Source organism: Podarcis cretensis (assembly GCF_951804945.1).
Source record: "Podarcis cretensis genome assembly, chromosome: 11".
Taxonomy (NCBI): Eukaryota; Metazoa; Chordata; class Lepidosauria; order Squamata; family Lacertidae; genus Podarcis; species Podarcis cretensis.
This window is the reverse complement of record NC_137180.1, coordinates 30,824,657-30,848,751: the sequence shown is the minus strand read 5'-3', so window position 1 is coordinate 30,848,751 and position 24,095 is coordinate 30,824,657. Positions and strand designations below refer to the sequence as shown.

The 24,095-nt window shown below is 42.3% G+C and overlaps 1 protein-coding gene and 1 long non-coding RNA gene across 5 annotated transcripts in view; one reads left to right on the top strand and one right to left on the bottom strand.

Annotated features, from left to right (window-relative positions):
- The window catches only part of ADGRV1 (adhesion G protein-coupled receptor V1), a 241,486-nt gene that overhangs the window by 154,402 nt on the left and 62,989 nt on the right, over positions 1-24,095 (top strand). For all 4 annotated transcript variants that reach the window (XM_079995244.1, XM_079995245.1, XM_079995246.1 and 1 more), the window contains 2 exons: positions 16,461-16,577; positions 23,880-24,058. In XM_079995244.1, coding sequence (XP_079851370.1) covers positions 16,461-16,577; positions 23,880-24,058 — 296 coding nt within the window. The remainder of the gene's footprint in view (positions 1-16,460; positions 16,578-23,879; positions 24,059-24,095) is intronic.
- LOC307226887 lies at positions 13,357-22,390 on the bottom strand. The gene is made up of 3 exons (XR_013843658.1): positions 22,102-22,390; positions 19,832-19,959; positions 13,357-14,697 (listed from the first exon to the last, which is right to left on the bottom strand). It is a non-coding gene; the product is annotated as an uncharacterized lncRNA (long non-coding RNA).

Genomic DNA, 24,095 nt, shown 5'->3' with positions numbered 1-24,095 from the left:
TGCATCCATTTTGCTGGCCAGCTGAGGCTTCATATTGCATGATACATAAACCTTTAACAACGTATTCATGGACCAGAAAGGCAACATAGGAGGATCTGTGCATTTATGCAGGGAAATTCCTGGCACGTCCTGGTTTTTGGGTGTCAAAATGGCATTGGGGGAAAAATTGGCAAAATGTCAGGGAAAACCTGGGTATATGGCAATGTGGTGGAAATAGCAGTGGAAACAGCTCAAAAAGCTTAAAATCACTATTTGGGGGGGGGGAGGTCCCCCCCCAAAAGTTTAACAATTTGGGTTTTTTCCTCCAAAATGCTAAACAGTTTTGATGGGTTTCTTTAAAAAAGGTTGGGGTCTTCCTAAAAAAAAGCTCAGCGGATGTCAGGAATTTTACTTTTTGATATATGGCAACCTTATGGGGTGGTTGCTTGCCTACTGCAGTTCCTATTCCAGCCAACAATCTGAAACTTGGGGTTAGGGCATGGAACAGCATCAGGAAGCGTTCACTTCATACCTCGTCTCTGCCGTGAACTCACTAGGTGGCCTCAGGTAGGCAGAGTGGGGTGGGGTGAATCTGAGTATTTTGCTTTTTCATTTTTCATTTTTCTTTTCTTCAGTTAAGTTCTCCACATTTCCACATTAGTTTTCAACTTTAATTTTCTCAACAACCTTTTTATTTAATCAGGCTTTCTGTGTGAATTATGCACATTTTTTGCAAAGCAATTTCCCCTAATTTAACACACATTTGCATGTTAGTTTTGCTCTCACACACATTTTATGCACACATTACCTTTGAGTGCATTTTTGCACACATTATTTGGTATTGCAGTATTCAGAGAAGTGCAGATTTCTAAGGCTAGCTTCATTGGGGGGGGGGTTGCATATTGTTTTAAGAAAGTGCAAATTGGTTAGATTCACCTTTAAATGTGAATTGAATCCAATTTCTCCCCCATCCCTAATGTCAGGTGAGCCACTCTATTTCCATCACAAAATCTTAGGAAGTAGGGAAGAGTCCAAGCTAATGTAGAAGGCGTTGTAAGAAGCAGGCATGAGCTGGCACAAGCAGGATCTGGAGGCATCACACAGGCCTTTGCTGCTACATACATCATGAGAAACCATAGTTTCCCCCTTCTAATTCCTCTTTCATGCACCAGCTCTCAGACATTCCACAGCAGGAAGCTTCCCTGACTGGCTGCCAGTCTTCCCATATAGGCACATGCATGGGCAGACCCATATCCAGTCGGGAAATTGCCCATTTAACTTTGAGGGCTCTCAGATTTCCCATACACAGCTTCCCCTAGGCAGCATGGTTCTTGTAATGTCATGGGAGAATATTACCAGGAAGCTTATCCCAGCAGTTAATGCAGAATAGTTGAGTTTAGTTATATTGGGAGCACTATGCATGTGCTTGAAAGTAAAAGTTTCAGTATTTCCTGTTTCAGACCACTGATAGGTACATCAAATCAATTGCAGGAGGACTTAGCTTTAAAGAAACTTCTTGATGTTAGATGAGCTCATTTCATCATGCTGATGCTTTTCAAGTATTCTGGAAGATATTCTGGGTTGTGATACTGAATTTGCATTTCTTGTACTGACTTTAAACAAGGGATTTTGTGTTTGTTTCTAGTAATTGCAGAATGGCCACACACACTGCTTCCGAACCAAGACAGTGTGAAAAGGCTTAGCTGGATTTTTGCCACTGATAGCTGGTTGCAGAATCTTTGTTAACAATACACAAGCAGCGAGATGTGGTATTCAGAAAATGATAGTGTACGTAGGCATAATCCACTTTTCAAAGGGTCACAGAGAGTGCTCCTGAGCTGAATGGAAGCATTAACAGTAGAAATAGCCCTGATTTCCTGCAATTATTTTGTAGTTGCTTGCACCATTTAGAAACAAGTTATTGTGCTCTACATCCACACCACCCCCTTGCTATGGTCTCCTTTTGCATTGTCCTTGTCAGTATTATTCAGGACCTACAGATTAATTGCCTGTTAGCCCTGAACTGTTTCTGTTCACACTTTGGCTGAATGAATGGTGATGCACTGCTCTGACACAAATCATGTGTAAATGAGACCTTTTCTCTGGTACTGTAGCAAGGTACCTGGTAGTTCATATTATTGAGTGCAACATTAGAGGCCTGCAGTCAGTCAGGGTATTTTCCCCAATCAGTTTGCATCATCATCATCATCATCATCATCCTAATTTATTTATACCCTGCCCACTCTGGGTGGCTTCCAACAAAATATTAAAATACAATAGTCTGTTAAACATTAAAAGCTTCCCTAAACTGCCTTCAGATGTCTTCTAAAAGTCTGGTAGTTCTTGTCCTCTTTGACATCTGGTGGGAGGGCATTCCACAGGGCGGGTGCCACTACTGAGAAGGCCCTCTGCCTGGTTCCCTGTAACATGGCTTTTCGCAGCGAGGGAACTGCTAGAAGGCCCTCGGCACTGCACCTCAGTGTCCTGGCGGAATGATGGGGGTGGAGACGGTCCTTCAGGTATACTGGACCGAGGCCATTTAGGGCTTTAAAGGTTAGCACCAAGATTTTGAATTGTGCTCGGAAACATACTGGGAGCCAATGTAGGTCTTTCAAGACTGGTGTTATATGGTCTTGGCAGCCGCTCCCAGTCACCAGTCTAGCTGTGGCATTTTGGATTAGTTGTAGTTTCCGGGTCACCTTCAAAGGTAGCCCCACATAGAGCGCATTGCAGTAGTCCAAGCGAGAGATAACTAGAGCATGCACCACTCTGGTGGGATAGTCCACGGGCAGATAGGGTCTCAACATACCAGCCTGCATACCAGATGGAGCTCGTCTGGACACACAATTGACCTGCACCTCCATGGACAGCTGTGAGTGCAAAATGACTCCCAGGCTGCGCACCTGGTCCTTCAGAGGCACAGTTACCCCATTCAGGACCAGGGAATCCTCCACACCTGCCAGCCTCCTGTCCCCGCAAAACTGTACTTCTGTCTTGTCAGGATTCAACCTCAATCAGAGACAGTGCTCCTGAAGGTAGGAGTCTTATCAATTGATGAAGATGATCATCCAAATGTCATAGACCAAATGGAGCAAACAGCACGCAGACCTAGTGGTGGGAGGAAAAAATCCTTAAATAAGAGACACGGGGGAATGATTAATGGACTTCAGTGTCTGTACACTAATGTGCAAAGCATGGGAAATAAACAAGATGAGCTTGAGCTCTTGGTACAGCAAACTAAATATGACATAATAGGCATCACTGAAACCTGGTGGGATAAGTCCCACGATTGGAATGTAATAATGGAGGGATACAATCTATTTCAGAGAAACAGACCAGACAAGAAAGGAGGAGGAGTGGTGTTATATGTCAGGGATGTGTATACCTGTGAAGAGATCCAAGATTTAGAACCTCAAAGCCAAAGTGAGAACATTTGGGTCAAAATTAAGGGAGAGAAGAATAACAGTGACCTAATTGTGGGAGTTTACTATAGATCCCCAAGCCAAACAGAGGACATAGATGATGCCTTCCTGGAACAGATGGCCAAGCATGCAAAAGGAAGGGAGATAGTAGTAATGGGGGACTTCAATTACCCGGATATTTGTTGGATGTCAAACTCAGCCAAGAGCATAAGGTCAAACAGATTCCTCACTGGCCTTGCAGACAACTTCATTGTCCAGAAAGTGGGAGAAGCAACAAGAGGAACAGCCATTTTAGATCTGGTCCTAACAAATGTTGATGACCTGGTTAGTGGGGTAGAAGTGGAAGGATCATTAGGCGCGAGTGATCATGCTCTTCTGAAGTTTACTATACAGCGGAAAGGAGCAGCCAAGCATACTAGGACTCAATTTCTTGACTTTAAGAAAGCCAACTTCATAAAACTTAGGGAAGTGCTGGGTGAGATCCCATGGACAGTAATACTAAAAGGAAAGGGAGTTCATAATGGCTGGGAGTTTGTTAAGAGGGAGATAGTAAAAGCACAACTTCAGGCAATACCAATGAGACGGAAACATGGAAGGTGCCTAAAGAAGCCAGGGTGGCTATCTAAAGAACTTTTAACTGAGTTAAGATTAAAAAAGGATGTGTACAAAAAATGAAAAAGGGGGGAAACCACCAAAGAGGAATTCAAACAAATAGCCAGCACTTGTAGACACAAAGTCAGAAAAGCTAAAGCACAGAATGAACTCAGGCTTGCTAGAGAGGTTAAAAGCAACAAAAAAGGCTTTTATGGGTATGTTCGTAGCAAAAGGAAGAACAAAGAAACCGTGGGGTCACTCAGAGGAGAAGATGGTGAAATGCAAACAGGGGACACAGAAAGGGCTGAACTCCTCAATGCCTTCTTTGCCTCAGTCTTCTCCGATAAAGAAAACAATGCCCGACCTGAAGAATTTGGAGCAAATGATTCAGCAGAGGAAACACAGCCCAGAATAACTAAGGAGATAGTACAGGAATACTTGGCTAGTTTAGATGTATTCAAGTCTCCAGGGCCAGATGAACTGCATCCAAGAGTATTAAAAGAACTGGCAAATGTGATCTCAGAACCACTGGCAGTCATCTTTGAGAATTCCTGGAGAACAGGTGAAATCCCGGCAGACTGGAGGAGGGCAAATGTTGTCCCTATTTTCAAAAAGGGGGAAAGAGAGGACCCAAATAATTACCGCCCAGTCAGTCTGACATCAATACCAGGGAAGATTCTGGAGCAGATCATTAAGCAAACAGTCTGTGAGCACCTAGAAAGGAATGCTGTTATCACCAATAGTCAGCATGGATTTCTGAAAAATAAGTCATGTCAGACTAACCTGATCTCGTTTTTTGACAGAATTACAAGCCTGGTAGATGAAGGGAACGCAGTGGATGTAGCCTACCTTGATTTCAGCAAGGCATTTGACAAGGTGCCCCATGATATTCTTGTAAAGAAGCTGGTAAAATGCGGTCTTGACTATGCTACCACTCAGTGGATTTGTAACTGGCTGACTGACCGAACCCAAAGGGTGCTCATCAAAGGTTCCTCTTCATCCTGGAGAAGAGTGACTAGTGGGGTGCCACAGGGTTCTGTCTTGGGTCCGGTCTTATTCAACATCTTTATCAACGACTTGGATGATGGACTCAAGGGCATCCTGATCAAATTTGCAGATGACACCAAACTAGGAGGGGTGGCTAACACCCCAGAGGACAGGATCACTCTTCAAAACGACCTTGACAGATTAGAGAACTGGGCCAAAACAAACAAGATGAATTTTAACAGGGAGAGATGTAAAGTATTGCACTTGGGCAAAAAAAAATAAGAGGCACAAATACAAGATGGGTGACACCTGGCTTGAGAGCAGTACATGTGAAAAGGATCTAGGAGTCTTGGTTGACCACAAACTTGACATGAGCCAACAGTGTGACGCGGCAGCTAAAAAAGCCAATGCAATTCTGGGCTGCATCAATAGGAGTATAGCATCTAGATCAAGGGAAGTAATAGTGCCACTGTATTCTGCTCTGGTCAGACCTCACCTGGAGTACTGTGTCCAGTTCTGGGCACCACAGTTCAAGAAGGACACTGACAAACTGGAACGTGTCCAGAGGAGGGCAACCAAAATGGTCAAAGGTCTGGAAACGATGCCTTATGAGGAACGGCTAAGGGAGCTGGGCATGTTTAGCCTGGAGAAGAGGTTAAGGGGTAATATGATAGCCATGTTCAAATATATAAAAGGATGTCACATAGAGGAGGAAGAAGAAGAAGAAGAAGAGTTTGGATTTGATATCCCGCCTTTCACTCCCTTTAAGGAGTCTCAAAGCGGCTAACATTCTCCTTTCCCTTCCTCCCCCACAACAAACACTCTGTGAGGTGAGTGGGGCTGAGAGACTTCAAAGAAGTGTGACTAGCCCAAGGTCACCCAGCAGCTGCATGTGGAGGAGCAGTTCCCCAGGATTACGAGACTACCGCTCTTAACCACTACACCACACTGGCTCTCTGAGGGAGAAAGGTTGTTTTCTGCTGCTCCAGAGAAGCGGACACGGAGCAATGGATCCAAACTACAAGAAAGAAGATTCCACCTAAGCATTAGGAAGAACTTCCTGACAGTAAGAGCTGTTCGACAGTGGAATTTGCTGCCAAGGAGTGTGGTGGAGTCTCCTTCTTTGGAGGTCTTTAAGCAGAGGCTTGACAACCATATGTCAGGAATGCTCTGATGGTGTTTCCTGCTTGGCAGGGGGTTGGACTCGATGGCCCTTGTGGTCTCTTCCAACTCTATGATTCTATGATTCTATGATTCTATGATTCAATCTGTTAGCCGCCATCCATCCTCCAACCGCATGCTTCTCACCGCCCGATTCTTGACCATGTGCAACTTTTTTCTACCCATTCTCTCTCCCATCAGATTCTTTCACATTTCTTCTCTTCCTCTCACTGCTATTTGGACCACCCCTTCCATCACATTTCCTAAGCCTCTTGTTGCCTGGTTTCCTTGGCACACTGTCTTGTCAGCCTCCCTGGTTCCTACCTTCCTAGGTTCATGTGTCCTCTCCTCCTCCTTTTCTACTGTTTTCTGCATGTCCTGCCTTTCTCTGGAAGCTGAACAGCTCAGTCAGTGGAAGCCAGACATTTTTATGCCTGCCTCGCCCATCTGTGACATTAGGGTTAGCAGTTGCTTTGCCACTTCCTCCTCCAAACATTTTTCCTGCAGTACTTGGATTCATGTGTTAAAGCATCTAGTCTTTTAACTAAAGAATGACCACAGTCATAATATGCTTACTAGTCCTGTTGTCCTCATTGGAACATTTCCAAGCACAGGTGTTGAGGATCAGTCTAAAAGATAGGCTAGGAAGAAATGAAAAAGACAAAGAGTAAAATGTGAACTGTGGTAAAGGTGCCTAGCTTTTGCCTCTTCATTGAGGCAAGCTCTATGTAGGATTGTCAAGTGTGCCTTTTACGATCTAAAGAGAAACCAGAGTATAAGTTCCCTTTCTACAATCTCTCTAAAGAACAAGAGGAGAAAGCAGGAGACAGTAAGAGAAATTCTTTGGGGCACACAGTTTTTCAGATAAAGTCCTTAAGGTGAAAGCTAGCTAGTTTGTTTGTTTTGTTTTGTTTTTACAGCTTTTATATTTATAGCACTGTGATGTTCTCAGGTTGAATATAGCAATGCAAATGATTCCATTGCAATATATAAGCTTTCCTGTATTCTGTACATATTTTCAGTGTGACATTTTTTGGTGTCTTTTAGTACCATCTGTGAAGTATAGTTCTTCTTCACTATAACTCCTTGAATATAGGCATGCTCTTGGTTGATGAGGTATCTGAATCTTCTATTAAGCTCCCATGCAGCATGGTGCTGTAGTTTATGTTATATTGACTATTCGGTTCAATACTGCTTAGAGATTACAGTATTAAGCAGCATGCAAATTGTGAAACAAAATAAATAGTAAATAGGATAACAGTCCTGTGACTCCTTCTGAGATGGGGAACCAGTGGCCACCTGCTCCTGTTGCACATCCCGCATCTTCCCTGATCATTCGCCATGCTAGCTGCAGCTGATGGGAGTTAGGGTCCCACAACATCTGGAGGGCCACAGGTTCCCCATTGCTGCTATAGGTACTACATAGCAGGCCCATACAGAGGCCCAAGCAGTGCTGTGGAACCTAATCCTTCCCTAGAGCTCAGGAACCAGCATCTATGATTTTATAACGGAAAAGATCAGTTATTGCAGTGTGCACTGCAATCATCTGTCATTGGAAATGCTTTGGAAGCATGGCTAAATGAGGCAATGGGGTAAAGGTAACAAAAAAACAAAAAAGGTAAAGAACCCCATGATGGTTAAGTCCAGTCAAAGGTGACTATGGGGTGCATCACTTATCTCGCTTTTGGCTGAGGGAGAAGGTGTTTGCAGACAGCTTTCTGGGTCATGTGGCCAGCATGACTAAACCGCTTCTGGCACGATGGGACATTGTGACAAGTGCTAGAGCATGCAGAAATGCCATTTACCATCACGCTGCAGTGGTACCTGTTTATCTACTCACACTGGTATGCTTCCCAACTGCTAGGTTGGCAGGAATGGAGACAGAGCAACGAGAGCTCACCTCATTGCGTGGATTCGAACTGCTGACCTTCCAATTGGCAAGTCCAAGAGGCTCAGTGGTTTAGACCACAGCACCACCCGCTCCCTTCACCCCATTGGGTAGAAAGGTACTAGCACAGGTACAATGGTACTAGAAAGGTCCTCCCAACAGCTAGGCCAGCTGCTTTTTGTTTTCCAAGCCCAATTCACAGGACAAATCTATGAAAGCCATAAATTGTCTGAGCCCAACAGAACTTTGGGCACGGGTTAGCAGCCTTTGGAGACCTCTGCACACATTCACAGACCGGAGAAACTGTCACACACAGCTGGCAAACCAAGCACATACTGCAGCTTAGTGTATTGGCAACAAACAAATGCTTCTTTGAAGCCTAATTTCAGTGGTGGGGAGAGGGATTCTGTGGGTAACAAGAAAGGCTGCTGCAGGGACATTGACTTACAGCATAACCTGAAACATATTTATTTAGAAGTAAATCCTTCTGACTTCTGTGGGACATACACTCTAGTAAATGTATTTATGGCCACAACCTTTTGCTGCAATTCTAACCCCACATACATAGGAATCAGTCCCGTTGAACTTCTGAGCAGACATGTGTAAGGCTTATTGTTAATCACCAACCCTATTTCCTAGTCATGTTATTGCATGATACCTTAGCTTCAGCAGAGGGATGCCAGGTCATCCCCCTGTTTTGTAGCATTGGGCAGAAAACAAACAGGCTGAGTTCTTGGTGGGCCATTGTATGTGTCTGGTGGGCTGTGTTGGGCTACATGTACAGGCCTGCAACAAATCATGGGAACACAGTGGTAGATGCAGTGGGCTTCAGAAGTCTTTGGTGAAACTGCCAACTTTGAACCAAGCACTTTAATGTAAAAAAAGCACACATTGCATAGGAGCACTTGACAAACTAGCTAGCTAATGTTTGTCAGCATTTTTTAACAGAGAACAGCAGATTTTGAGCCTTGAGTTTGCATCAGGTTATTCATCTTAATTGCTGTTTATAGAAGAGTGTCTGGAATGTATGGATAAGTACGACAATGCCCTTAACCCTCTTCACACCTAAATATAAAAACATATTCATTGCCAAAGGAGAACAGGGTGGGACACAGCCTTCCAGTGCACTGTGTAAACAACTGCTCTTTCAAATAGCTAGAAAATGTCAACAGTTATATAAGTCGTTGCTTCATTAGCTAATTTTTTAGCTATGCAGGAACTACATATTCCCAAGCACATAGGAGACATTGCCAGGGAAAAGGACTGTATAATAGTTTAACTGAATCAGATTATGATTTTTCACAAATGAAAACCAAATGGTGGAAGTGATCAGCAATTGCATTTTTTGCGCAGCTACATGAACATAAGTCCTGGCTTATGAAGTTATGTTGGCACAGAAGCAAATCTCCTTGTTTTCTGGTGCCTATCTCTGAAAAAAAAATCACTGTTCCTGTTCTTTCTTTCTTTCTTTCTTTCTTTCTTTCTTTCTTTCTTTCTTTCTTTCTCTTTTCTGGGATGCCTTTTTTAAATTGTCCTGGTGTGAGTTGCTAGCATTTAGTGTTCTGTAGGTTTTAACTTCGTCCCCTCAAATATCTAGAGGTTCAGTATCTGGGTGGGTGGGACTTAGTTTAGTGCACCTGTAAGTAAATGCATGTATGAAGATATCAAAGCACACTGCAGTGTGAAGCCTGACATTTCAACCCATTCCAGAGTGAGTTATATTTTAAACTGTGTAATATATTGTTAAGGTCATTTACAGTGGTGCCCCGCAAGACAAACGCCTCACAAGACGGAAAACCCGCTAGATGAAAGGGTTTTCCGTTTTGGAGGCGCTTCGCAAAACGAATTTCCCTATGGGCTTGCTTCACAAGACGAAAATGTCTTGCGAGTTCCTGCGGGTTCCCCCCTTTCCCCCCCCTTTTCCTAAGCCGCTAAGCCGCTTATCAGCTGATCCGCTGATAAGCCGTTTAACAGCTGATCGCTAAAAGCCGCTAAACCGCTAATAGCGCTAATCCGCTAAGCTGTCAATGGGCTTGCTTCGCAAGACGAAAAAACCGCTATATGAAGAGCCTCACGGAACGGATTAATTTCATCTTGCGAGGCACCACTGTATATTCTAGCATATCTGAAACCCATAGAACAAAAAACCCTTTTAGCATTTAAATCTGTAGAGGTTGATTCAGAGGGCAAGGGAAGAACCCATGGGTGGAAACTGTAGGGAAGCAGATTTGAGCTAAACATCAGGGGGAAACTTCTTTATGGTAAGAGCTGCTTGACACTGGAACAGATTTCCTCAGGAGGAGGTGAACACTCCTTTGCTGGAGGTATTTAAGCAGAATCTGGACAGCCATCTGCCAAGGGTGCTGTAATTGTACAGGTGGCGCCGTGGTCTAAACCACTGAGCCTTTTGGGCTTACTGATCAGAAGGTTGGCAGTTTGAATCCCCACAACAGGGTGAGCTCCTGTTGCTTTGTCCCAACTCCTGCCAACCTAGCAGTTCGAAAGCATGCCAGTGCAAGTAGATAAATATCGCTGCAGCGGGAAGGTAAACGGCATTTCTGTGCGCTCTGGTTTCTGTCATGGTGTTCCGTTGCACCAGAAGTGGTTTATTCATGCTGGCCACATGACTCGGAAAGCTGTCTGTGGACAAACACTGTCTCTCTCGGCCTGAAAGCGTGATGAGCACCGTAACTCCATAGTCGTCTTTGACTGGACTTAACCGTCAAGGGGTCCTTTACTTTTACCTTTTTAAATGCAGCCTGCATTGTAGATTCTGCATTAAGCAGCTGGTTGGTTTAGATGATCTCTGAGATTCCTCCCAAACCTGTAAAATTGTATGATTCAGTGACTTTGACAGGGTGTAAAAATGCAGCACACAATCGTGTCATGTCATGGGGTGTATGGGCTGGAGCTTGTGAAGTGGAATATTGGGATAAGAAGGAGACATTGCAAGCATATCCCTATTTTCATCTATGAGTTTGAGCAGGCATCATGTCCATACCTAAGCATTTACTTAGTATTGTACCAAATTTTGGGTTATTGCCAATCTGCAGCAAATCAATATGTCTGAATAACATGCAAGTATTTGCTGCTCATTACTGTGAGATGATGAATACAGGTTCACATGCTAACTCTTTAGTGCTAAATATATTTAGATTCCTTTATTTCAACAGGATTTCATTTCAGGTACATATGTATAACCCAATGCTCTATGAGCATGTGAAGCCAATGCAGAGACGTACAGATCACTTCCTTTGAAAGAATCCCATTTATTTAGGACTTTAGGATTATGGACATTGCTGTAAAGCAATTCCCAATTTATCTCACCAGCCTGTACAACTATAACTTCTAGTGTAAAAAAAAATACACTGAAACTTAGACTCTGCTTTTTACCTCAAAAATGAAGTAATACTTCCTTAAAAGTATTATTGTTCTTTACTTATTTTCCATGTCTACACTGTGCCTTCCATGGCTTAAAGTGGTTATTTATAAGAGGAAACTGGTCTGGATTTCCTGTTAAAATCCATTCAGCTACACATTCCTGTGTGCGTCTATTTCTATGTACACTTTTGTCCTAGCTTTTTTATATCACATCAAGAATTTCATCCAATCCAACAGTATCCTTGGTAGTAGAATAGAATGTTTTAAAGTGTTGGCTTTTTAAACAAAAGTTATTGTGAAAAGTTCCACCACGGAACACTTCTCATATTTCTTTTAGTGTAACAAAATATAATATAAACTCACTCTAAAGGCTCATCCAGGAAAATGTTAACCACCCCAAGCCTTCCAGATCTTCAAGTCACCTCCCCAAACCTTCAAATTTATCCCTTTCCTCCCCTCGCCTATTTCCCATGATGCTCGCTGCTTGAAAATTTGGGGCTCTCCTCAGTCCTCCCTAGACTGATGGTACATTTCTTGAAACACCAAAGGCCAGGAAGTTTACTGGATGGATACCATGAGACATAGATATATGTAGCATGAGCTAGAGAGCCCAGAACATCTATGTGCTTTTGTGTGTGCATCCTCTTCAGGCAGGTGTGCAACCAATCCTGGAAGGACGCATTTAATCACTAAAAACCCTATATCCAAAATCCGAATACTAAATTCTCATAACAAGAAGCCAGAATGTTTTGCTATTAAAAAAGTAAATATATTTCTTTTGTTAGGAATATAGGATGCTGCCTTATACTGAGACCACTGGTGCATCTAGCTGAGTATTTGCATTGACTGGCAGTGACTTTCTAGGGTTTTAGCCAGATGTTCTCCCAGCCGTGTCTGAAGATGCCAAGGATTGAACCTGGCACCTTTCGCATATAAAGAATGTGCTGTACCAGTGAGCCTCAGCACTTCCCCTTGTACGTCACTGAAATAAATAATACACACATGCATAAGTAGAAAGCACTTATGCCTGCACACTTTGTGAAGGACAAAATTTCATATTTCAAGGCATGTCAATCTGAAGAACCAATTAACCTTTGAAGGGGTCTTTACAGGGACAGAGGAACCAGGTGTGAGCAGAACACCACACACACCATCTCACTTCAGTTTCTAGCCATGTTCTTATATAAAACCAACTAAATAAATACTTTTTAAAAAATGCCTTTTGGTTTTTCCTCTGCTTTTGGTTGTTTTGCGTGCTTAAGTTGAATAGATTTAGCATTGCGTCGTACTTTAACAAAAGGGAGCATTATCAGGGTTCTCAAATGATCTCGGCGGTTTGTTTTAAGCCTTTCTGCAAGAAATAGCAAAGGATTAACACCAGCTGTTTTGAAAGATTATATTTTCTATTATTAGTGTTAGTGAAGAACATTAATGATCTTGCAGCTATATTTGAAGCTGTAGTTAACCGAAACAGAAGCATTACCAGGGCATTTTCTTTAAAGCAAATTCATGAAGCTCAATAGGAAATAATATGATCTTGAGAAGAAATGTTCCAAAACCAACATTTTTCACAGTAGACACATGCTGATATTTTCTCCTTCCTAGTAAGAATTTATTTTTACTCTAAATGATCACCGTGAGAGGAAAACATTGAAGAGAGATCTGTATATTTTATCAGGTGCCTGGAAATGTCAAACTGACCAGTGTTGGTGTCTGAGTGAGACAGTTGTATTTATTTATTACATTTCTGTACTTATCCACAGAAAAGCTTTCTGAGCAGTTTTACAAGAAGGAGCTCCAGATCACTGGCAGAACATATGCTTTGCACACAAAAGGCCCCAGCAATGCCAGATTTACATATGGACTGAGCGAGCTACAGCCCAGGACCGCATAATCTAGGAGCGCCTCAGTCTGTTGCTACTTTCCCCCCCAAAAAAGGAAGGTTTTACTATCTAGGCCTAGTTGGCCATGCATGTCATGCATGCTGGTCATACCGGTGAAAGTATGGCTGAGCTGATACTGAACTACTTCAGTGAACTTGAAATAGATTTCAGTAAATGTAGAGGGCAATCATATGACAATGCAACCAATATGGCTGGAAAGTATAAAGGCATTCAGCAAAAGGTTCTGGAAAGGAGCAAGTTTGCAAAGTTTATTCCATCTGTTGGACATTCCCTAAATCTAGTTGGATGAACCGCAATTAACTCATGCCTGGATGCAATGAATTTATTTATTGCCAGAATTAACTATCTTTATTGTTTTTTCTCAGCTTCTACAAAAAGATGAGCAGTGCTTTCTAAAATTTCTTGTCTCTTGGGTCAAAGGTTCCTAAACATTTATCAGACACAAAATTATGAAATCAATATCACAATGTGGACTTCAAACCAGCTTGGAACAATATATTAATATATCATCCAGCCATAATCTAAACTAGTGCTTTTAATTACAGATGTCATCAAAACTTGTATATCCATGCTTAGGACATGAATTTCAAGGTCTTAGAATTCTTTTCTCAAGAAGGCAACATTTAAAAACCCCAAACTCTTATTCAGCTTGGATTTTAAAGTGAAGAGGAATTCACTTTTTTCTAAAATGGCCCCAGATTTCTAGCATACCATGTTAGTTATTTCTTCTTGTTGTTATCTTTCCTGAAGGAGAAGGATGTGTGGGTTCATATTTATGTATATATATGTATGTCAGACTTTTTGAAACTAGGTTCTCTTAGATATTTGCTACTATGTTATTTTAATTTATTTTTAATATTGGTATTAATTAATTAACTACTAATTAGATTTCTATACCACCCTTCATCTGAGGATCACAGGCCTCTTTACAATATAAAAATACAATAATACATACCATAGTAACAAACAAGAACAATACCACCCCCACCCCCAATTTAAAAGGCCATGGAGTGTTTAATTAGCCAAAGGCCTGGGAGAAGACAAATGTCAATTGTTTTTGTTATATTGTTGTTTTGGTTTTTACACTGTAAACTACACTAGAAATTGTATGTTGAAAGACAGTACAGAAATCTCATGAACAGGTAAACAATCTCTGCCTTATTTGGATAACGATTTTGGCCCTCATCCAGCCCATTACTTATTCCAAACAGAAAATTGGAGATTTCTCTTGCCTTGTGGGACTTGAGGAAAAGGAGAGGTAATTGAGTGTCATCAGCATACTGATGATTCTGTACTCCACATTCTTTGACGACCTCCCCAAGCGCTTTCATGTACCCATAGGGGATGTTGCAGAACCCTGCAGCACCCCACAGGAAAACTCCTGCAAGAAAGAACAGCAGCATCTTTTGAAACATACCCAAGTAGGATCAAACCTCCTGCAAGGGAGTGCCATTAACCTTGCAGTGTTTACATTCCGCAGTAATCAAGCATGCTCATTATATTTTATTTTATTTTATTTTGCTTTTACAAGCTGAGATGTATCAAGTGCAAAATAATTTTCAGTGATGTGTTCATTTCACAATGCAGATGTCATTCCCTACATGTCACAGTATTATCACTTGCAAGAAAATACAGTTGTCAGGATGCACTTTGAGCTCTATGTTAAGTTTAACTAGGCTTGCCATATGTGTGGAAAATTCCTGACATGTCCTAAAAATGGTGTTGGGGAGGGGGGGGATTTAGCCAGGAATGGCAGGGAAAACCCAGATGTAATGTAGTCTTATTTTTAAAAAGCTCAACAACTTTGTGGGTGTCAGAAAGGAGACACACACACTGCACACACTGCCAGAAAAGGGAGCAACCTCCCAGTGTTGCAGCACATTTGGGACTGCTGTTGCCTAGTTGCGCCCTTTTGAATCTATGCCCAGGACGATGGCATAGGGCCTCCATAAAGCAAAAATTGCTGATTGAACAATCTCAAATGTAAAACCTTCCTTGTAGCACAGAATACAGAAATGGCTGGATAACTTCAGCTGAAGCAACTTGCATCAGTAAAATCTGTGGAAATCTTCTTACCTATCCATGTAAGAAGCAGAAATGATTGTAATGTATGTTGCAATCAACCTGAAGCTCCTTCGTCTTATCTATCTTTGCTCTGCCCTCTTCATACCTCTTCTAGTCCTGGGAGACCAGTGGGGAGGGGAGCTGCTCACAGCAGGATGGGAAGACTCCCTGGCATCTTCAGCAGCCTGCCTGATCTTTGCCTCTTGGCCCCCCTCCTCTCCAGACTCGCTTCTTTCTCCGATTCTGGAATGCTGTCTGCCAAGCCTGTTCCTGCTCACTAAACCCTGTTACCTCTTCAGCTTCCAACACCACCTCCTCCCAGTCTGCTCCCTCTTCCCCCTCTGACCACTCATCATCATCCCACCACCACTCCCCTGGCCCTGAGCCTTCCTTCTGGCTCCTCCCATCATTCCTCCTCATCCAGCCAGTCCATGACAGATACTCCTTGCTGTACTCTGCAACTGTACTCAGTGTTTAGTTCTTGAGAATGGGCTTTCTCCGCTTTATGAAATTTTCTCCTTGGGGAGGCATGCCTAGCACTATCACAATCTGTTCTTAGCAGCAGGTGGAAACATTCATATTCACCAAATTTGGGATCATGACTTTCTGCTTATCTTTTAGTAGGGAGGGGTGCAGTTGAATCATACACACACACCCCCCTATAAATGTATGAGAGTCAACTGCACCCCCTCCCTACTAAAAGATAAGCAGAAAGTTTGTGTGTGTGTGTGTGTGTGTGTACACACACACACACACACACAGAGAGAGAGAGAGACATATAATATCTTATTTAAGGTTGTTTTAACCTTGTTTTTATCCTTGTTTTAATGTTCATTTTTGAAAGCTGCTTTTAGTTTCATTGCTTTTTTAAAAAAAAAAAGATGAATAAATATAAAAAATATAAATAGTAACAATTCAGAGCTGCTAGATTTCCACTGAATTTATTTCTTGTATTTTGAAATTGTATTTAAGAAATTGGTCTCAGAACATTAACATGTACAGAGGTTTTCTTCCCTATTCTAAACACATTTTCTTTATTGTTATGTACCCTTTTAATGATGATTATGATTTTCCTTCCAGATTTCATTTTTGGCCTCCGCTTACACAAGCCAACAACTCTCAGATGAAAGCTGCTCTGCTTTGGGCTCCATCACTCATTATCTCTATCTTTGCCAGTTCAGCTGGATGCTTATTCAGGTTAGTAAGTATATGACTTTTCTCTTACACTTATCCAGCAGTTGCTTGGAGTTAGCTGCTTTAGTAGACACTCCGCCCCAAAGCAGATAATAAATAAATATGACTAAGGTAAACGAGACTGGGGCTCCATCTGCACTATACCTTTAAAGCAGTCTTTTACTGCTTTAAACAGTTATGACTTCCCCCAAGGAATCCAGGGAACTGTAGTTTCTTAAGGATGCTAAGGAGACCCCCCTCTCCATTACCTTAACAGAGGTAACACTTGTCAGAGTTCCCTGGGATGGGAGATTGACTGTTAAAACCACAGTTAAATTGATTGTTAAACTACACTTCCCAGGATTCCTTGGGGCAAAGCCATAACAGTTTAAAGTGGTATGATGGCAAACCTTTAGAGGTAGTGGGCACTTTCCATTGTAGAGTTAAATGAAATACTCTGAAAAAATATCTATAGCTACAAAATCTCTGAACACTGGAGAAGTTATTTTCTAACCATACTTTTGGTACTTTTTTTAATTTAAAAAAAATTGTCCACTTTAGGGAACTTTCTTCATAGAGGTATGAATATATATTGTAATATAATGCTGGATCTTTGTGACCTCTTACTAACCCATTTGGAAGATTTTTCCCATCCAGCATTAACCACAGTAAATGGAAATACCATCACCAATTAACTGTGGTTTATTAGTATTTATTATTTACATCCTGCCTTTCAGAATACAAATCTTTCTAAGGTGTACTACAAGCAACATCAAAATACATTAATAAAATCACAATAAACAATATTAAAACATAACAAGCCCATCACTATACTTCCTGAAATGGGGCTGGATGGCACTAGGCGTAAGGTTACCAGGTTTTTTTCCAATGAATCCAGCGACACAATCAATCAATCAATCAATCAATCAACACCACACATTCGGGACATTGATGCTGCAGCAATGGTGGTGGCAGAGGGGCGGCCACTGCCTTGACCTCAACTGCCACCTTTTCCCTTCCTCCGAGGCTTCTATCTCCTTTCTCCATGAGCCTGGGCAGCCCCTGAGTTGTTGGTTCTTCGGTGGTGGTAGTGGGGAAGCGGTGCGCGGTGGGTCAGGCATGGAAGGCGGAGAATGAGGGCCGAAAGAGCCGCAGCAGCGGCAAGGCTTGAGCAGCGCAATGCCTCCCTTCCCATTGGAGCAGCCCCAATCCCACTCCTACTTGCGTGCAAGCAGGAGGGGGCAGGGATCCCTCAGCTGGGAAGGGAGGCTTCCCGTTGCCTAGCCGAGAGATCCCTGCCCCCTCCTGCTTGCACTCAAGCTCTTATAGGCAGCATTAAGCCTCCCTTCCCAGCTGAGTGATCCCCACCCCACTCCTGCTTGCACGCAAGTAAGAGTTGGGAGGCTGCTCTGATAGGCAGCATGAAGACTCTCTTCAGAGCTTAGTTGCTGGGGTCAGGGAAGGTGGAGGCAGCCCGGAAGCTGCATCTTGGAGCCCCTGCACCACCATCATAATGGGGACTTCTGAGCAGCTCCTGAGGCCAGTCAGAGCCAACTGCTCTGGGCTGCTGAGACGCCACTGCTGTGTTTCCCAGGGACATTAGATGAAATCTGGGGACATTCTGGGGATGGAACTTCTCTGGGGACTTATTTGCAAATCCGGGGACTGTCCCCGGGAAACGGGGACATCTGGTAACGCAACACTAGGGGAAAGGGGGATAATACATGGATTATGTGTCTCTTGTTTGCTGTATGAGGGCTATATATCCTATAGCCAGTGTGGTATAGTGGTTAAGAGCGGTGGACTCGTAATCTGGTGAACCGGGTTCATGTCTCCGCTCCTCCACATGTAGCTGCTGGGTGACCTTGGGCTGGTGACATTTCTCTGAAGTCTCTCAGCCTCACTCACCTCACAGAGTGTTTGTTGTGGGGGAGGAGGGGAAAGGAGATTGTTAGCCGCTTTGAGACTCCTTAGGGTGGTGATAAAGTGGGCTATCAAATCCAAACTCCTCCTGCTCCTCTTCTTCTTCTTCTGACTTGTTCTAGGAGAAAGTGTTAAGGATCACCAAGAAAAAGCCCCCTTTTAGGTCATATTTCTAGGACCTTATAGCTATACACATTCTTTCCAAATCCACATCTTTGAAGGAAATGACATCATTTGACTCATTCATAATCTTGGGTGGGTAGCATGGATTGATTTTATTTTTCAGACCAGCAGCATTGCTCAGAAAGAAAAAGTGAAATCTTTGCTAACTGGTGCATACTCATCCATAATGAATGGAACTAAAATGCATTACAGCCTGCCATTCATTATAATTATACAGTTCCAGTGAGTCATAGAATTACTGCAAGAAATCCAAAAGGAGGAAATTAACTATCACAATAGAATAATTATGTTTATATAACTAAATTGATTAGTTCACATCATATACCATGAAATAATAAATCTAAATAAAACAGCTACACAGTTTAGTGCCTTTGCGACTGGCTCTCAATCCAGCTTTCTTGTTACTGTCCTTGTAGCTTTATTGAATGGCCTTGAGTATTCTTTGGCACTTTCTGTATCTGCCCTAGTTTGCTTTAAACTCTCTTCTTAGGTAACTAGGCTAAGTGGGTATTCAACTGTTTCTCTTTGCCCCTTCATCTTGCTGCAGGTTTTCCCGCGGGAATATATTAATTGCCTAATAGATAAAGTTTATGTTCATTCTGAGCGCAACCCACTAATATGTTAATCACTTATCCTTTGGGTGCCACAGAGATTCCTTCTAGTCATTCTGTTTGTAGCTCTCTAGCTGTTGTTTGTTCTGATATATTTTGGAGCAAAATTGCAGTGGACCATCCAAACAGTCAGTTGCATGTTCTTTGGAGACTGACTGTACTTTTACCCATCTAAAACAACATCAGGATATGTTCAGATTGAAAAAAAAGTTACGTACATGTCTGCAGTCATAACCCTTCCGTCCCCTTGTTTCACCAACCAATTGTCAGAGTTATGAGCATACACCTAGGTTACTGATTCCACCTGTTGTAAGGGTTTTAGGGTGTGTGGTCTTTTTTTGGGGGGGGGGGGATATATAAACCTGGTATTCTAGAATCTGACCATATGGAAGATTAAGAGATTAGACAAGGGAACTACTCATGTCATTCCTAGCCAGGGGTGCTATCCATCATTTTAGAGGCTGCAATGACTGCTTCCTGTCAAAAAAGCAAAATGGAAGTTGCTCAAACCCCCACCTTCATCGCCACACATAACAGCAGGAAATTGCACAGAATACCTACCACACAGTGAAAATATTGCAGAACCATTCTGGACCTTTCACAAATGTCAGAAAAGTGGTTTGATGATTCCATTATTCTGGAGTAGTGATGGAATGAAAACAACACCATGTTGGCAGATGCAGAAAAATCTGGATTTTTTTTAAAAATTGCTTTGGTGGTCACATAAGCAGCAAACTCTGAAGTAAATGTTAAATCACACAAAATAGATATTAAAATTTGAAGTATTAAGTTTTTTTTAAGGCAATTGATTGAAAGGTGTCTTAGAAGAAGCTTCATTTTAAAGCAGAACTCTCAAGTGTAGTATTGTTCCATTAAGCGTTACACAAAGAGCCAATCATTTCTCATTTACTCCCTGGGCACAATAGAAACTTCTGCCTGAGTTCTTTCATCCAGCAGCCAGGAAACTGACTGTACCTATTTGTCTCCATATGACTGGTTATTGTTACACCGTAGCAACAGGAAAGGATTTGCTAAATTTAGACCTGCTGTTTGTATTTGATCTATTTAATTTTGGAGTACCAGACGATGAGAGACCTATAGCTATCGAGATAGACATGACACTAAGCGGGAAATGGCAAACAAGCCAAGTTCACACCAAACTTTGCAGTGCCCAGTTGAGTCTGCGTATCGTTCATGCGATAAGAGATAGGAAAGTAGGTAACTATGGTTAAACAAATACAGAAAACAAGAGTTAGGACACATAGTACCAGTTCTTAGAAAACAATCTGTGTTGCATGACTAACAAGACTTGTTCTAAGAGATAGAATTGATGGGATCATGGCTCATTGACTAAACAAATTGGCATAAATAAATTCCAGGGTTCATCTGTCTAGAGCTGGAGCTTGGCCTAGTTTTGTATACAAGGCCATGGAGTGAGCTGCCTTCTTTTTTCTGCCAAACATTTTGTTGGCTCTTTTAATGTCACAAGAAGAAGACAGCATTGCATAGCAGAGAATCAAAGCAGAGAATAGAAAGCAAAGGTTGAGGGAGTTATTAAAATAACAGATAAGCAAATAAGGAAAATATGTGCATGTGTAATATATCACCATATCCATTGTCTGCAAACATTCCCCTGCCCCCTGATCTCCCATTTCTCAATATGTGCAGAATTCTGAAGATACATGTGCTGTACAGGTTCTTAAATCTCATGTTACTTAAATATTTTAATAAATGCCATATTTGCAGGCATGAATCCTCCCTTTTAAACTGGTGTGTGTTTGTGTTATGAAAACTCCTCTCACCAACTGCCAAATGCTAGTTATCATTTTTACCCAGAAAGGATTGCACAAGCAAGGCTGACTCTTGCAGGCATTGACCCAGTTAGGCCCTAGCTTACACTCAAGGTTATATGTGTGATTGGAGAAATGGCTGCCATACTCCAGTTTCTCAAAGGCAGGCATAATGGCTTGCATGCCATGGAAATAGTTGGCTAATTCTGCAAATCAAATGATGAGGTAGGCAAAAGCACCCCTCCCACACTATTGTTACAATTTAAACTTGTACTGGGCTTTTCTTACACACTTTTGCATGTAAAAGTTATAGATTCATAGAGTTGGAAGGGCCCTTTTAGGCTACCTACAACATCAAGCTGCTTGCTCAGTGCTAGCAGATCCAAAGCTAGAGCATCTCCAAACATATGGCTGTCTAGCTTTTGCTCAAAAACCTTCAGCAAAGCAGACCCCACCTCCCCACTAAGTAATTGGTTCTATAGTTGAACTGCTAAGTTTCTCTTCATAGAATCATAGAATGGTAGAGTTGGAATGGGCCATCCAGGCCAAGCCCCTGCAATGCAGGAAACCCAGCTAAAGCATCCATGATAGATGGCCATCCAACCTCTGCTTAAAAACCTCCAAGGAAGGAGAGTCTACAACCTCCCAAGGCAGACTTTCCCACTGTCGAACAGCTCTTACTGTCAGAAAGTTATTCCTGATGTTTAGTAGGAATCTCCTTTCTTGTCACTTGAAGCCATTGGTTCAAGTTCTACTCTCTGGAGCAGGATAAAACAAGCTTGCTTCCTTGCTTCCTCTTCCATGTGACAGCCCTTGAGATATTTGAAAATGGCTATCATATCTCCTTTTTTCCAGGCTAAACATACCTAGCTACCTTAACCATTCTTCCTCAGAAAGCCTGGTTTACAGACCCTTGATCATCTTGATTAGCATCTACCAACAGATCTAGGTGATTTCACGTTTAACTATAAACTGTTCTCCTGCAGTTTAAACCCATTTAGCCTAAACCTGCATCAGCAGAGAACAAGCTTTTGCCCTCACCTGTGCTTCAGGTGTTATGAAGAGTGCTATCACCTCCCTGCTCAACGTTCTCTCCCTGCTACCTTTTGCCATCGGACTTGTTTTCTCTACCATCCCAACCTTCTTTGTTCCCTCCTCCAAACCCATTCCAGTTTGTCTACATCCTTCTTGAAGTGTGTCTTCCAGAACTGCACGCTTTACTCCAGCTGAGTATTGCAGAAGTACAACTGTTGCTTCAGCGAACACACTCAACTCAATTCCACCCCCCTCCTGGGTGCCCCACCCTTAATAGCTTACAGGGAAACAGCAGAAGGACAGAGTCTACTCAGTTTCCCCACTGCAAAATGAACTGTTGCTTCTCATGACCTGGAGACAATGCTTTTATTAAGGCATGTAAAATGACACGAGTACTTCTTTTTTTTACAGGCACATAACACTACTGATAGTTTTTTTTGGTGTGATAATGATGCTTAATTTTTTGAATAGCCTTCTCCTTATGCATACAGTGGACGCGGGTGGCGCTGTGGGTAAAAGTCTCAGCGCCTAGGACTTGCCGATTGAAAGGTCGGCGGTTCGAATCCCCGCGGCGGGGTGCGCTCCCGTCGCTTGGTCCCAGTGCCTGCCAAACTAGCAGTTCGAAAGCATCCCCGGGTGCAAGTAGATAAATAGGGACCACTTACTAGCGGGAAGGTAAACGGCGTTCCGTGTGCTGCGCTGGCTCGCTAGATGCAGCTTGTCACGCTGGCCACGTGACCCAGAAGTGTCTGCGGACAGCGCTGGCTCCCGGCCTCTAGAGTGAGATGAGCGCACAACCCTAGAGTCTGTCAAGAGTGGCCCGTTCAGGCAGGGGTACCTTTACCTTTACCTTTTTTATGCATACAGTGTTCCAAGGTAATTTACAAACATAGCCTTGAAAACAGCTAAAATATTTTTTAAAACAGTACAAAAGCCACCTATTATAGGTTTAAAAACGAAACAGAGTGAACATCTGGATCCCTTTACATCCAGCTGAAAAGGCTTGTTGAAACAAAAATGTCTTCAGTTCTTGATTGACCTCCAGTGTTTTGATTAGGGTGAAAGACTGGTTGCTGCTGCCTATAGAAAAACTACTTCTGCCATGAACCCCCATGTTCAATTTCTTAGCACCTCTGCGAGGTGGATTTTATGAGACTGGAAGGTAGTGAAGATTTCCTCTCCCTGCTGCCTGCCTCTGTTTGCACCGTTGTGTCTATTAACTGTTTTGAAAGGAAATAAGGAGAGGGCAGAATGTGTTTGGGGTGCTTGGAGATGGAAGAGTGGCCTTCTCTTGGATTGGAATTTTTTTTTCCATCTTTTTCAGTTGGATAATTAATGTTTCTGAGGTGAGTTTTAGAGAGTTTGGCCTTAGTACATGTGCCTTTACGGTGAAATTGTATAACCTCTTTAAATTAAAGCTATTGAAATGGGATTTTACTAGGATGCTATTCATTTGTTAATGAGAAGAGTATGAGCTGTTTGTGGCTGGACACTATAATATTACAATATTTGATGTCAACATTTGAAACTTGTACAAAATAGATCCTTTGTCTGCAGACGAATTTGTTGCCGTTTGTCTCTGTTTCTTTATCTCTTGTGTGCTGATTGAAAACTTGAATTGCCATCCTGAAAACCCTTCAATATATATTATTTGTTTCATCATATTCAAAAATGTGGCTGAGTTTTTGCAGTAAACCAGTGCATATTTATGAGTATTTTATTTTGCACAATAATTAGTGGTTCATATCAAACCTATTGATCCAGGACTCTCCATTATTCCCTAGGCTGTTAATTTCTGGTATGTCCTGGTGATGAATGATGAGCACACAGAAAGGCGCTATCTAATGTTTTTCCTTCTGGGTTGGGGTCTTCCGGCTTTTGTGGTGATTCTACTTTTAATCATCCTTCGAGGAATCTATCATCACAGCTTGTCGCAGATCTATGGCCTGGTCTACAATGATCTGTAAGTATATATGAAATTTACTCAGAACAAGAATTGA